This window comes from Microplitis mediator, chromosome 1, assembly GCF_029852145.1.
Source record: "Microplitis mediator isolate UGA2020A chromosome 1, iyMicMedi2.1, whole genome shotgun sequence".
In the NCBI taxonomy this organism is placed as follows: domain Eukaryota; kingdom Metazoa; phylum Arthropoda; class Insecta; order Hymenoptera; family Braconidae; genus Microplitis; species Microplitis mediator.
Window position 1 is genome coordinate 6,503,780 of NC_079969.1, and position 15,997 is coordinate 6,519,776.

The following is a 15,997-nucleotide window of genomic DNA, read 5'->3' on the forward strand; positions in this document are numbered from 1 at the left end:
TAAAGTCGTTGGTTAAGAGTGAATTTCATTTATTCCGGAAGTGTATATTTTATATACATATATAAATATATACAGATAAGGCTTCCTATCCAGTGTTATTATATAGTCGCGTGTTATATATGCTGCTTAACAGGATGACGAGAAACGTTGAAATTTAGTTGTAAAAGGTCGAGGGCTAAAGAAAGGAAGGAATCACAGCTGAAGGCGTTTCCTTATATTTAACCTCCGATTATCTTTTTCCTCTTTGTCGTACTTGGATACCTTTTTTTATTTTTAATCATATCAATTAATATATTCATATCATAAACTTGTGTAATTAAGGAGCTCGGGAACAAAAGGTAACGCGTTTATAAATGATGAAAAATAACACATTGACTTGAATTATTTATTTCTTCAATAAGTACACAATTTCATTAATTTTTTTTTAATGATCTTTCGGGTGGTCCAAGAAAACCGACTACTTTTTCTCGAGTCTGATATGAAAATTTGTTGGTTCAAAATTCTTTAAGAATTTTCCAATAATGATCAAAATTGGGATTTTTGATTTCTGAATTTTTTCTTTCTCGTGGAAGAAATATTTTCTGGCTGTAAAATCGATACCATGATGAGAATTTTAGATCAAAATATAGATTTTTGAGCCGCTCAAAAATTTTGACTATCAACTAATGAGATACTAATACTTTAAATTCATTTTTGTATTTTTATATAATTATTATCATTCCACGAATATATAACTTTTGTATAACCGAAAATCAGCTTTGAATAACCAAAAAAGTCTAACAATTGAATTAAAAGAGATAAAGTATGTAAATAACTACCCTGATTAAACAACTGAATTCGATCGAATTAAATAGAATTAAATTTTTAATTCTATTTAATTCAGATAAATTCTGTTCATTCGGTACCTAACTTAAAGATGACTTATGTCTAATTCGGCAGGAATATCAGAATTTTTCCAAACTAAAACGAATTTAAATAATTCTATTCGGTTTAATTCTGATTAATTCGAAAATAATTCTCCAATTTCTGGTTCTGAATCTGAATTAAACTGAATTAAAATGAATTTGAAATTTTTAAATCGGTTTTACTCTGTTGAATTCAAATTCAAATTTTCAATTCAGTTGAATTCTGTTTTGCAGAATTCGACAGAATATAACAGAATTAAAATTTTTAATTCGGTCGAATCCAGTTGTTTAATCAGGGTAATTTGTTCCACTTTTGAGGTTATATTTTTATTCATTGTGATATAAATTGACGGTGAAAAATCGAGACGCCTTAATATTAATATTCAAGGGTCGCTCGAAAACGTCCAAAAATATTCGGAAACATTCAAAATTCTTAAGCGGCGTTTAAATATTTAATTCGGGCTGAAATTTTCAGAGTATTGATGATTTTTACAAATATAAACTATTGCTGTCACGAGAAAGAAAACATTAACAAAACAAAAATCCGAATTTCAATCATTTTTGGAATTTTCCAAATCCTGGAGCTACCCTGTGAATATTTTTTATGGAGCTGATTTTTGGAGAAGATTCTTAAAATATGTTAGACCAACAAATTTTCATTATTCGAAAAAAAAAAATTGTTGGTTTTCTTGGGTCATTCTACTGAACATTACATATGTAAGTATATGGCGGCCATATAAGTCAAATGAGAATAAACAGAATGAAAATTACATCCAATTTATTTCATACAGAACACGATAATTTTTTAATTCTGTGCCAACAAGCGATTAATATTTTCGAATTTATATATATTATTAAAAAGTCAATCCTTATAACAACACACAATATCAATCAATGGATGTATGAGTCAAACAACACGACACGCAATATTTAATTACTTAGTTCAAGGACAGCAAGGGCAAAAAATAGAATATATTTCTTCACAAATTCATGAAATAAAAAACAAAAACTGTTTGTCATTTAATTTGATTATCAAAAACAAAATGAATTTGTGTTAAAGCAAAATTTTTACGGTTTGAAATTTGGTAACACGATATGTTGTCAAAATCGAAAACTTAAGAAATTGTTAGACAAACGTTTAATTATCTTATTAACGAAATACTTTATTGAAAAGAAAACTTTGACTAAACTATGCAAGGAACCTCGTGCTTTATACCCGCCCTATTAATAAATTTAGTCATACAAGTCACGCAATATTACAACAATACGAATAATTAAACCCGTGTTTTAGCAACAGCAGTTTGTTTATTGATCAATGCTAATTTTCGCTGTATTTTCATTCGTTTCATTTCTAATTTTTGTGAACGTTTGTCACATAATTCCGTTATTTCTTTGAACAATACTTCAAAAATAAAGACAGTGATTATCCACATTAAGCTCAATGTACTGAAAATATAAACCATCCGAAAATCTTCGAACTCTAATTGATCGAATCCACTTTTATACGATTCGATTCTAGCAGCTAATTTCTTTTTTCTTTTTAATTCTTTATATCGTTCAAAACGTTCGGCGTAATGAATGTGACCGGTTTCAATAATATTCATTGCTGCTTTATCGATTTTGTTTTTCAAACTCCAACGTTTACGACTCATAAACACGTGGTACGATTTGAATAATAAGTCTTTCGATATGTATAGATCGTCGCCTAATGCAGAGTCACGAAACTTATAAGGAAATATACAAGCCGCTAAAGTTTTTTTCGTAACTGAAGCATATTCCTGTAATCCAACTTTTAACGGACTTGACATATTTATTGGACGGGAATCATTAATCAGATGAGAAACATTTACTAAAAGTGAATCATTTATCGGAACTGGATCCGCCAACGAGACTGAATCAAATATAAAATTAAAGGTTTGTACCGGACCGAAAGAATCTCTCGTAATGTAGTTGTAGCAGCGACTATAATCATGTATATATTGTTCATACAAGTATTCTTTATCAGAATCACTTGACCATATTTGTGTGTCAGCTATATACTCGCGGATTGTATCGTCGAAGAAGACTTTATATTCATTTGAATGTAAATCATCTAAATTTTCAACCCTACGGTAACTCGGTTTTGCCAGCAAAGCCATGAGTTGACCCTCTAATGCCGGATTAAACATCAACATAAATAAAGATGCGGATAAAAAAGTTATACGCATGAATAAACGTTCTATGGGTGTCGTCATCCCCATATTCAATACCAACAACAAAATATCGAATAAGGTTGCAACAAAATTAAACTTATTATTGACTAGAATAAGTATAAAAATACTACTTAGAATAATAATCGAGAGTATCAAAGTTTGATAACTAAACATACTGTCGACAATTTCCTCAAGGATTGGAACCGTACGTGAGTTTGTTATTATCGTGTAGCCTTCTTCTGAGTATAGCGGAATAAAATCGAGATATTCGTAATAAAGTAGATCGAGTGGTTGTAATTTCAACCACACATCGCACTTATCATTATTAAATAATTTTTTAGTTCTTACAGAATGTGGAACATCATCAATCATATAGTAGTGCATCACTGGTGTGACATTCAACATTGAAAATATATTTTCAAAAACGAAGGACGGGTTTCCGAACTGCCCATCGAGTGCTTCAGGTGTAAATTCATTTGATGAAACATCACCGAATGAACGAAGTGCATGAGCTTTTACTGGAAAACCGTCCAGATTTTTGGTTTTGTCAAAATGATAACTTTGACACGACTCCGAATCTGTAACAAAAATTCAACATTTAATAAAAAAATAATCACAAATTTAATACCATAACCTACCGTTTTTAAATGACTGCCTATACAATGTCCATCGATTATCTTTCGATTTCTTCTTAACTCTACTCCACGGTTCCGGCGCTCTATCAGTGTAGGGGTTAAATGTATACACCATCGTAGTTTTGTTGACTTGATCTCGACAAACGTAAAATGATCCAAGGGCTTCAATGTTCCACACCATCCTCAGTACTTTCATTGCCTTTCCACAGTTTTCTTCAACAACGAAAACCAATGACTCGACGTTCCAAATAATCGACGATTTTATTTCGTGAAGAAGAGCTTTTAGTTTTTTATCAGACTCTGCTGATAGAATGTACGAGGGATGATTTGGATAGTGCCATTTCATCATAGTTGATTTGAAGTCATAATCAATCGTTACAATGGACGCGTTGACCACTTCGTTTATTGAAATTTCGAACATGATGTCAATCAAGTCAACAGTTATAACCGCAGGGTTCAATTTATCAGGAAAGCACAGCTCAAGTAGTTGTTTCTGTTTAAGAATACAATAATCAATTATGCAAAATATTCGTCATCAATCACTTAACTAGTAAATCTATAGTCAGACCACTGAGAGCTTGATCTTTATTTAACGGTGCACGGAGAGAAATGTCAAGTAAATATTCCTATGCAGCATAGTAATAATTGCATCACTATATAGTGTGTGTGACGTCGCACCTGCTTATAAAGACTATAGAATAATGTAATTATTACTATGCTGCATCGGCGAATTTACTTAACGTTTCTTTCCGTGTGGAGTACAGAAATCGTATGTTCATTGAAGGAAACGCTCTCAGTACTTTCAGTATAGGTACAAACGAACCATGAGCAACTTACATGAACATTGTTTTGCTCTCAAAAATTTTGAACATTCAAAAATCTTATTCTTATTATATATAGGGGAGGATGGGGCAGAGCGGCCCCCCTGAAATTTTGATCAAAAAAAAAATTTTTTTTTTTTCGCCTAATTACTATAAATCCGATATGTTTGCGCATTTTTACCCCTACGCATGACATTTGGGGCAAAATGGACAAGCCCAAAATTTTGAAAAAGTGATTTTTTCATATTTTTATCGTCAAATTAAAAAAAAATTAGTATAATTCCACATTTCTAGCCCCACGCATAACACCTGGGGCAAAATGGACCAGCCGAAACTTCCGAAAAAATTATTTTTTCATATTTTTCGGCCGTTTCTCTATGTAAGAGGCAAATTTGGTCACTAAAAATTTATAAAAATTAAATTTTTTTTTTTAGTTGATAAATTTTTGAAATAAAGTAAAACTATAGAATTGATTTTTTTTTTTATTAAATAACAATTAGTAATTAAGGTAATCGAGAGTGAACGATTTATTACACTTTAAAAAATTTTTTTCGAGTAATATAAAAGCAAAAATAGTTGTCAAGAGAAAGAATTACATTCTTAATGATGAAAACAATTTAAAAAACGAAAAAAAAAAATTTTTTATCACTTTTTGGAGGGGGGCCGCTCTGCCCCACAAAAAAAATTTTTTTTTTCAGAATTTTGGCAAAATGTCCATAAATTTGTTCGAAATAGGACAAAAATAAAGTGATCTTATGGTTGAAAGCCACAAAAAATAATAATTGGCTTAGGGGGGCCGCTCCGCCCCATCTATAGTATTTGCTTTTTTAATTGACGATTGAAATCTCAATTATGATTGTTGCAAATTAAAATCATTATTAATTTACTAAAAACCTATAAACAATTTATTATCCACAATAGTAAATAATTAATGACCATAATCAAAAAATTATTTAACAATCAAATATTCTTATAATTTTATTTAGATTTTAATTCAAATCAGTTACTTTTTTTTTCGCGTAAGCAATTTTATTTCTTATAATCAATGATTACATTTCTTTTGAAGAAAAAAAAATGTTTTTTTTACAATTGGGTTCATTTTTCCTCAGTCCAATTTTTGAAATTCTCTAGTGAAACAAACACTTGAAAAAAAATTTTTTTTTTGTTTACTAAAATTTTAAATTTCCAGCATCGACTGGATTAATCAACTTGCCCACCCTTTTCTACCAACTGTAACTAACCATTTAAAAATAGTTAATAATTTTTTTTCTTCATGAAAATGATGTTTCACTCAGCCCAACCTTCCTCTTAATTATAATTAAAATTAAATTATAATTAACAATAGATTAATTACCGCATCATTTTGAAAATCTGACAAACTCGTTGATTCTGGAGACTCCTCGTTGTCATCGCAGTCGACGAAATTCACAAATAGTAAACATAAAAAAATAAACTTTAAGAACATCATCATTATTAAAATATTTTTTATACTAAATTTAAATATTTAATTGCGAAATGATCTGCGGAATACGTGCGTCTATTCTCTTTGACTTTTTAGCTGTAACTAACGACAGAATAAATAAATAAACAAATAAAAATATATTAAATATTGAAATATAGTGGGAATGGGAAAGGATACGTGTCCTTTTGTCAATCGATGCGTTACATGTTTCAGCTTTTATTTCAAACTATTTATGCTATTTCGCGTTCATGGTCTCACTGTTTCTAAAAACTGCGCATTATATTGCTATTGCAGCCAATTGATTTTCAGAAAAAAAATTATATATTGACCCATTTTAACTTATGCATAAAATAAATACTGCAATTTTTCGTTACTTTTAAATGAACTTGAAAAAATTTAGCTATTACGGTAAATAAGAATTGAACAAATAGATCTTTGAATATTTATATGACATATTCATATTTAAATAAAGTTATCAAAACTTATTTTTCTCTTCAAATAAAATCTATCGAAAAAAATTACATTTGAAAAATTATTTTTTTGTTTCAATTTTTTAATAGATTTTATGTTGAATCGGATCCGCTTCGATCCGTAATTTTAATTTTGAAATAGATTTATATTTAATAAAAACGTGTTTTTATTTTTTCAAAATCATTAATAAATTTTTTTTTTTTAATTTAGAATATGTTACACAATATCGAGTCATTCAATTAGCAAATTTTACCCTTTTTATTTAACCCCGCGGAATTTTTTCAAAAGTAGTATCAATATTTCCGCCCCTTTCTTCAACGACGGAGTCAATTTTACTCCAAAAGGATTAAGCAAAAAGAAATATGCTCGGCATTGATTCCAGAAATTTTTACCTCATATAAATATCGATGAGGTATTTTTACCCCGTATTCATATACGAAAATTAATAACCATGAATTTCAACAGGTCCCCAAGGATTCTGAAATACTAATTCAACAAAAAATATTTCACTTAACTTAAATTAACGGAATTGTTGAGCACAACATTGATATTTTTTTTTTTTTTGTATTTATTAGGTAACAAGTATTAAATTTGATACATTTTCATAATTCAACAATAGATAAGTCATTTTTTTATGAATTACACAATGTGCTGATCAATATAGTATATAAGTAAATTTCTTAAAAAAATATATATATATCTAAAAAATTCATATATATGTTACGGTAGCATAAAAAATGTCGATCTTTGTGCTTTTACTCTCATCCTTTAAGTTTGAGCTTTGAAAACTTCGAAGTTTTTGCGCGTCTTCATAAAATTTATGTCCTTAGGTAAAATTGGTAGGAGATAACTTATTTTATATGTAGTAATTTTTGCTATTCCAAATTAACAATTTCAGAAAATGAAACACTAGATTGTTTGAATATTTTTTAGATTTTGAAAATTTAAACTAAAAATTTTTACTCAAAATGTGATATTCTTTTTTACTGCACTCAAACTCTTAAGGGTAAAAGCGAAAAAAATTATTTTTTCAGCCCCCATAATATGTATATATCTACATCTATATATATGTATATAGTTGCTATAGAAATCATACGTCAAGGAACAGTTTTCACAAGATTTACATGTGATTTACTCCATCAAAAACATGAAAATTTTTTAATTTTGTGCCAATGGGCGATCAATAATTTTCAAGTTTCATATATTTTATTCAAATGTCAATCATTTTCACGACACACAATATCGACCAATAAATACGTTAGTCAAACAACACAACACGCAATATCTAATTACTCAGTTCAAGGGTAGAAAATTGAATATACAATTTTATAAACTAATAAAATAGAAACCTAAAATCATTTGTTATTTAATTTCATGGTCAAAAATTAAATAACTTTGAACGAAAGTAAAATTTTTACGGTTTGTAATTTGGTAATTTCGAATGTTCTGCAAATCGAATGCTTAGAAAATCGGTTCACTAGTTCTTTAATAAAATTTGATTAAAAATGTCAGATTAAAACTCAAAACTTTGACTAAATTATGAAAGGTACTTTGTGCTTTATAACGCATCTTTGATAAGTATTTTCAATATCCGTTAATTACTTAAATGACATTGAGTAAAATCAATAAATGAATATAGTCATACAAGTCACGCACACGGAGAGAAATTTATGGTAACCGTTCCTAGTACGTTTATGAAATATCATCCCATACTGTTATGGTAATAATTACTTGGAATTATGGGATATAGGCTCATAGTTTCTGGGAAAAGTTCCCATAAGTATGGGAAAAATTTCCATTATTATGGTAACAGTTCCCATATCGCTTGTGAAAAAATTATGGTAATGATTACTATAAAATTATGGTAATGGTTACCATCATATTATAGTAATAATAACTCTGATATATATGGGTACCGTTCCTATAATCGACATTTCCAAAAAACCGGTTACCATACATTATGGGAACCATTCTTATAATATATAGTAATTTTTACCATAAATTTCTCTCCGTGCAATATTACAAAGAATACGAATAATTAAACCCGTGTTTCAGCAAAGGCAGTTTGTTTATTGATAAATCCTAATTTTCGCCGTACTTTAATTCGTTTGATTTCTAACTTTTGTAAACGCTTGTCATATGATTCCGTCATTTTTTTGAACAATATTTCAAAAATAAAAACAGTGACTGTCCACATTAAGCTCAATGTACCGAAAATATAAACTATTCGAAAAGCTTCGAACTCTAATTGATCGAATCCACTTTTATATGATTCAATTCTAGCAGCTAATTTCTTTTTTCTCTTTAATTCTTTATAGTGTTGAAAGCGTTCGGCGTAATGAATATGACCGGTTTCAAAAATATTCATTGCTGCTTTATCGATTTTGTTTTTCAAACTCCAACGTTTACGACTCATGAACACGTTGTACGACTTGAATAATAAGTCTTTCGATATGTATAAATCGTCGTGTGATTCGGCATTACGTAATAAACTATACGCAAATATACAAGCAGCTAAAGAATCTTTCGTAACTGAGTTATATTCCGGAAGTCGAGCTGAATCATTTATCGGAACTGTATTATTTTCCGGGGGGTCATCAATTATCATCATTGTACCATCTACCGGACCTGAATATTCTCTCGTAATGGAATCGTGGCATTGATAATCAAAATTCATATTTGCCTCATACAAGTATTTCTTATCAGAATCACTTGACCATATTTGTGTCAGCTATATGACCGCGGATTCTATCGTCGAAGAAGACTTTATATTCATTTGAATGTAAATCATCTAAATTTTCAACCCTACGGTAACTCGGTTTTGCCAGCATTGCCATAAGTTGACCCTCTAATGCCGGATTAAACATCAACATAAATAAAGATGCGGATAGAAAAGTAATACGCATAAACAAACGTTCTATGGGTGTCCTCATCCCCATATTCAATACCAACAACAAGATATCGAACAAGGTTTCGATAAAATTGAACTTATTATTGACTAAAATAAGTATAAAAATACTAATTAGAATAATAATCGAGAGTATCAGAGTTTGATAACTGAACATGCTGTCGACAATTTCCTCAAGGATTGGAATAGAACGCGAGTTGGTTACCAAAGTGAAGCCTTCTTCCGAGTATAGCGGAATAATATCGAGATATTCGTAATAAAGTAGATCAAGCGGTTTTAAAGTCATCCATACATCGTAAGTTTTATTATTAAATAATTTTTTAGTTCTGGCAGAATGTGGAACATCACCGACTATATAGTAGTTCATCACCGGTGTGACATTCAACATTGAAAATATGTTTTCAAAAACGAAATATGGGTTTCCGATTTGCCAGTTGAGTGGTACAGGTGTAAATTCATTTGATGAAATTTCAGCAATTAGTGAGTTTTGTTCATAACCTTTAACTGGATAACCGTCCAGACTTCGGGTTTTGTCAAAATGATAACTTTGACACGACTCCGAATCTGTAATAAAAATTGAAGATTCAATAAAAAAATAATCACAAATTAAATACAATAACCTACCATTTTTAAATATCTGCATATACAATGTCCATCTATTATCTTTCGATTTTTTCTTAACTCTACTCCAGGGTTTCGGTGCTCTATCAGTGTAGGGGTTGAATGTATACACCATCGTAGTTTTGTTGACTTGATCTCGACAAACGTAAAATGATCCAAGGGCTTCAATATCCCACACCATCCTCAGAACTTTCATTGCCTTTCCACAGTTTTCACCAACAACGAAAACCATTGACTCGACGTTCCAAATAATCGACGATTTTATTTCGTGAAGAAGAGCTTTTAGTTTTCTATCAGACTCTGCTGATAGAATGTACGAGGGATTATTTGGATAGTGCCATTTCATCTCAGTTGACTTAAAATTATAATCGATTGTTACAATCGACGCGTTGACCACTTCGTTTATTGAAATTTCGAACATGATGTCAATCAAGTCAACAGTTATAACCGCAGGGTTCAATTTATCAGGAAAGCACAGCTCAAGTAGTTGTTTCTGTTTAAAAATCGGACAATACTTATATAATCATACAAATCAATTTATTGTATACGTATAAAATGTAAATTACCATATCATTGTGAAAAATTTCTAAATCAGTGGTAGCTTCATCACTTTTACCAATATTGTGACACGCAATTAAATTTACTATCAAACACAAAATAACAACTTTTTCCCACATTTTTACAATAATTTCAATGAAATTAAAATTTTAAATTATCAAAAGTTTGGAAACCCTAAAATAATCTTAACTTTTTTTAAATTTAATGTTTTAATTTTAAGTAAATTATAGAACGAATTGAATCACTGAATGCTCGAATAGCTTCCATGTCTACCCACTTCAACTTATTGCTCATAACTGACAACTCAATAGTATCATTTGCTGTAATATCCACTTCATTAGTTGTTAAGGATACGTGTCCATACCTGAGGATCTCTTCGATTTTTCGAGCGCGCCAATGAGTCCTCGAGAAGTATATGACGCATGTTATTAAAAGTATAACGTATCAGATCAAACTCATATACTTACTATAGCAAAACAAATGTATGTATATTACATAGTATTCAATTTACAGATAGATAATTTAAAGATTTATTTTTTCCCTGCATCAGTAATCGTAAAAATTATCTTACAAAAATATTTGCCCAGAACTGGGCGCCACAGAATTCAAAAATATTTAACACTAGTCCATTAGCCATTACATATTTTTCTTTCGAATAGAAGTATATATTTTTTTGCAACGTTTCAAGTTGATTGTTACTGAAAACCACTTTCATTTATTATTAAACTATTGATTTACAGAAATATACAAACTGGGGCATGACGGCACCACTTAAGCGAGTAATTAGTTGTTGTGGCTTTTATAATATCGGTTACAATTTTTTTTAGTTATTACAAAAATTTATCATTATTTTACAGCAAATTCAAACGAATAAATTTCAACTCTAATCACTTACTTGGGGACTAATAGACCCCATCATCAACTTCAGAGTAAAATTTGAACGCGATCACACTTGAATTTGGTGATTTTCAACACAATCCGTTTTTGTTAATTGACTTTATTAGATTTTATGGAGAAAAGAAAAAAATTTATTATTTAATCTGAAATAATTCCATTTTACTCCGGACATGTATGAAATTTTCGGATGTCAACTGACCTCGGTGTTTCCTACATCGTTCAACTTGTCAAACAGAACAGGTTACTATAAAGTAACGTGAAATTTAAACGTGTTAATTGAGTGGAAACAATATATAAAAAAACATGTGACTTAACTGCGTGACTGATAACTGACTAATTTTTTAAAACTTTTTTACGGAGAGTGCGTTAACATCCTGCGGAAGTTATCCCTATATCTTATACTATTTTCGTATACATATATACTTATATAACTCGTACAAAGAATATGAAGAAAGAGGTCGAAAAAAAATATGTCACAACTTATATTTTTTTATTTATTCAATTTTTCGCTGGTTATAAACAAATTTTAAGATTCTAATTTTTTAAAATGAAAATTTAACAAAAACTATTGAAGATACAGTAAAAATGGTCATAGACAATATTGTAGAGAATTAAATTTTCTTCAAAAAAGGTGTCTTGTGTTCAAGTCATAAAATTAATTGTTCAGCCGGAAAAGCTCTGAAAATGGACTTTTCTTCACTATGCTTCAAACTTAATGTTATGACTAAGATTAAAAAAAAATATTACGGAAGCTGTGTCGACACACGTGACATTAATGTCACCCTAAAGAGGGGAAATTCATTAAAAAAAAAATTCTATTTATAAATCCTTTTTTTTTACTTTTCTCAATAAGTTGTAACTTTTCCTCTGTAGTAATAAAAAATCTGGGTAAAAAAATCGATTGATGGTCGATAATTATCCGATGTCTAAACTTGGTCATGTGGTCAGGAAAAATGGAAACAATCTTGCCAGTGATTTTTTTTTATTTTCTTCTCAAAGTCTGGACCCAACTTTATCAACGATTTACATCCACTGTCGGTAATACGGAATGGATATATATATTATTTTCCGTGGGTGGCAGGCGTTTGAGTGGTCAAACATTTTGTAATTTTAAGCGGGAGAATGAAATATTTGTATTTTTTTTTCTTTTTGCTATGGAAATTGGAAATTTTCAAAAATAGGAAAGATATTGATTTCGGTTCGATTTTCGAAAATCGAGTTTTCATCAAATGTCGGAATTTCCAAGTCCTATAAAACTATTCCATTTTTGAATGGCAGCCCGTGTGTATGTGTCTGTGTGTGTGTGTGTGTGTGTGTGTGTGTGTGTGTGTGTGTTTGCAAACAACTTTTTGACGTACGATATCTTTGTAAGAAATAAAAAAATTTCAATTTATTTTGCGACAATCAAAAAAGCTCATCACGACTTGAAGTTGATTAGAAAAATTTCAAGTCGATCGGCCGAATAGTTTCCGATTTATTTGGAAAATGAAATTTGAAAAATAATTTTATTCGGATTTCTGTTGCATAATTCGTAAACTGCTTCACCAATTTGCCTCAAAATTGAATCAGATCTAATTCACAACAATCTCTTTTCATTGCCGCACAGCAAATGCTAATCAGTCAATTTCTTCTAAAGATATCGTCCGAAAAAAATTACTTTTATCAACAAAATGCATTTTTTTGGTCCAAGAAAAAAATATACATTTTTTGAACTTCTTGAGCTTGAAAACAAGAAGTTTAGGGATTTGCCTACAGGGTCAACCGTTTTTCATATTTTTTTACTTTTTCGAAGCCGTTTATCATTCTGCAGTTGCTTATTTTGACCCCCTCTCCCCCTATTGCTGTAAAATGGAATAAATAAATATTTCAAAGAAATCATGTTTGTAAATAATGCTATAAAGCTTTTAAGTTGTAGTAAATGCGTGTAATAAATGTCTCATAAATGGATTCAAAAGTAAAACTGTAACACTTTCAGCTGTTTAACGTTTAATAATATAGAGCAGTTGTCATCTCAGCCGTTATGTTATTGCGTAGCTTTATTTAGAAGCTTTAACTGAAGAGGGTGAAAGCAAGCTGCGGTTAATTAATTAGTCATGTGTTTACTTCCCACGAATAGGCTTCGTATAGTTGGTGTTAGTAAAAGTTGTCTCATCTCTTCATTTCCTCGCCGTCATATGTGATGCACGGCCAGAAGACATATGTCATTTTTTATCCCCTTTAGGATTAAATATACGTCGCGTGTGTCTATACAGCTTCCTAGAATATATTTTTATTTTTATTATTATTTTTTTTTAATTCATCAGCGATAACAACATTGGGTACAGACAACCTTGACTACATGATTCATTTTTAAAAGCTTATTACGGCTTAAATATCAACTTTATGCCAAATGTACAAGAGACTTTTTTTGTAGGAAATTTCATTTCCTACAAAAGTGGTCTTATACATTTTTACCATATCTTTGATAGTTTTTTGGAAATTACAATTTTAAAGCCGCGAAGTTTAAAAAAATGATTTTTCTTTGAATTTTTTATTTTGAACTTTGAATTTAAATTGGAGAAAAAGTATCAGAGATCGGGAAAAATTTCACTGATACAATTTTGTAGAAAATTTAATTTCCTACAAAAAAGGTTTGATTCATCTTTACTGTATCTTTGATAGGTTTTCAGAAATTTCAATTTTAAAGCCGCGAAGTTTGAAAAAATTATTTTTCGATGAATTTTTGATTTTGAACTTTGAATTTAAATTGGGAAAAAAGTATCAGAGATAGGGAAAAATTTCACTGAGATAATTTTGTAGGAAATTTAATTTCCTACAAAAAAGATCTGATTTATTTTTACTGTATCTTTGATAGTTTTTCAGAAATTTTAATTTTAAAGCCGCGAAGTTTAAAAAAATTATTTTTCGATGAATTTTTAACTTTTAACTTTGAATTTAAATTGGAGAAAAAGTATCAGAGATACGGAAAAATTTCACTGAAATAATTTTGTAGGGAATTCAATTTCCTAAAAAAAGTGTCTGATTGACAATTACGTTAAAACTAATAGTTTAGATGTACGACCAATTTAAACAAATTCATGCTAAATAATTCCCTTACAAATTTCACAAGAAAGAAATAAATTTGTAGGTTTTCTTTTTTATTTTTTCAAGTAACAATCCCTCATGATTATCCTCGTCTAAGTTGAAAAGCGTATGAAATCAATTAACTTTTCCAAAGGAAACCTTTTGAAAAAAAACCCGCCACTTTCTACTCCGAATTAATTTTCAAATCTCAGTTGGATTTTTCATTCGATATTTAAATGTCGCTAAAAATGATATCTTATGCGTTAAATAAAATCAATAACAAGTGGCGTTATCTTAAAATTGTAAATTTAAAATCAGTGTCAAACTCCGAGAAAAAGATGTACCCACATGTTATCCACATGCGATATCCCCCGCCATGAAAAATTTTCTCAGCGGGTTTTTTTTTCTTTATACCCTTGGATACTAATTCAAACCTGACGCCAAGTCTCTTGTTGTCGAGTCAAAAAATTTACTCCACTCCAGACTAAAAAACTCAAAAAACTGGACATGAATCAGGACCTAGAGCTAGACCTGGACCTAGACCTTTATTTAGATATTAGTTTTCTCAGAAGATCTAAACAAATTTAAAAATTTTCTTTAGTGTTGGATTCGTATCCTCGTTCTTTATGTCCAAGTCTATCCGGTCTAGGTGATACCTGGAAAAAATAAAAAAACGATAACGTTTAGTCGGCATTCTTTTTTTACTCGTACCTTAACTTTTGAAAATTAATCTAATTCTTGAGTTAAAAAAAGAAAAAACGTTACGTAGAATAACAACTATAAATTCCGTGTTTGTGATTGCAATAAAATTTAATCGATACTTAGATAGGGAGATAGGGATGGAACAGGAGAGGACAGCGTAGGTAGGGTACGAGTTAATAGTGTAGATATGATTAAACCTGGCAGCTGGTTGTCAGATGATTCATTCAATTGTTCACTGAATTTTATCACATGTTCAATAATATATGAGATTGGAAGTATGCTGAGACGAGCAAATACCCGGTTGATAATAATGCAATGTAGCTTTTACATTATATTTATATTTATATATATGTTTGTGAGGTAGATTTTTTAGGGGGTGTAGGGTCACTATTTATGGGGTTCGTAACAACTGTCGTTATTTAAATTAATCTTAAGTTCTTTTTTTACGTATTTAGTCGGATAGCTCGGAAGCTAGTGATTTGAGATCAATCTGTTCTGAATGAAAATTGTAGCTAAAAGTGATATCTTTAAAATGAGACCTACATGAATCCTTAATTTTCATAAGTTTCTGAAATATGAATTTTTGAAGTCACTAATTATTTTGGAAAAACTGAAATTTTTTATGGGATCTATCTAGTGATCGAATATCTCAGAAGCTATTGATTTGAGATCAATCTGTTCCAAATAAAAATTGTAGCTAAAAGTGATATCTTTGAAATGAGACCTACATGAGTCCTTAATTTTCATAAGTTTCTGAAATAT

General features: G+C 29.9%; 3 protein-coding genes across 3 annotated transcripts in view; 1 reads left to right on the top strand and 2 right to left on the bottom strand.

The window, feature by feature from the left end:
• LOC130667930 (M-phase inducer phosphatase) overlaps window positions 1-15,997 on the top strand; it is a 100,896-nt gene that overhangs the window by 21,248 nt on the left and 63,651 nt on the right. The window lies entirely within an intron of this gene.
• LOC130667921 (uncharacterized) lies at window positions 382-6,093 on the bottom strand. The gene is made up of 3 exons (XM_057469856.1): window positions 5,908-6,093; window positions 3,736-4,225; window positions 382-3,675 (listed from the first exon to the last, which is right to left on the bottom strand). The coding sequence occupies exons 1-3, from the start codon at window positions 6,022-6,024 to the stop codon at window positions 2,180-2,182; spliced, it is 2,103 nt and encodes a 700-aa protein (XP_057325839.1). The 5' UTR covers window positions 6,025-6,093; the 3' UTR covers window positions 382-2,179.
• Window positions 9,195-10,772, bottom strand: LOC130667955 (uncharacterized). The gene is made up of 3 exons (XM_057469899.1): window positions 10,582-10,772; window positions 10,019-10,508; window positions 9,195-9,958 (listed from the first exon to the last, which is right to left on the bottom strand). Exons 1-3 carry the CDS (start codon window positions 10,690-10,692, stop codon window positions 9,195-9,197), a joined length of 1,365 nt encoding a protein of 454 aa, XP_057325882.1. The 5' UTR covers window positions 10,693-10,772.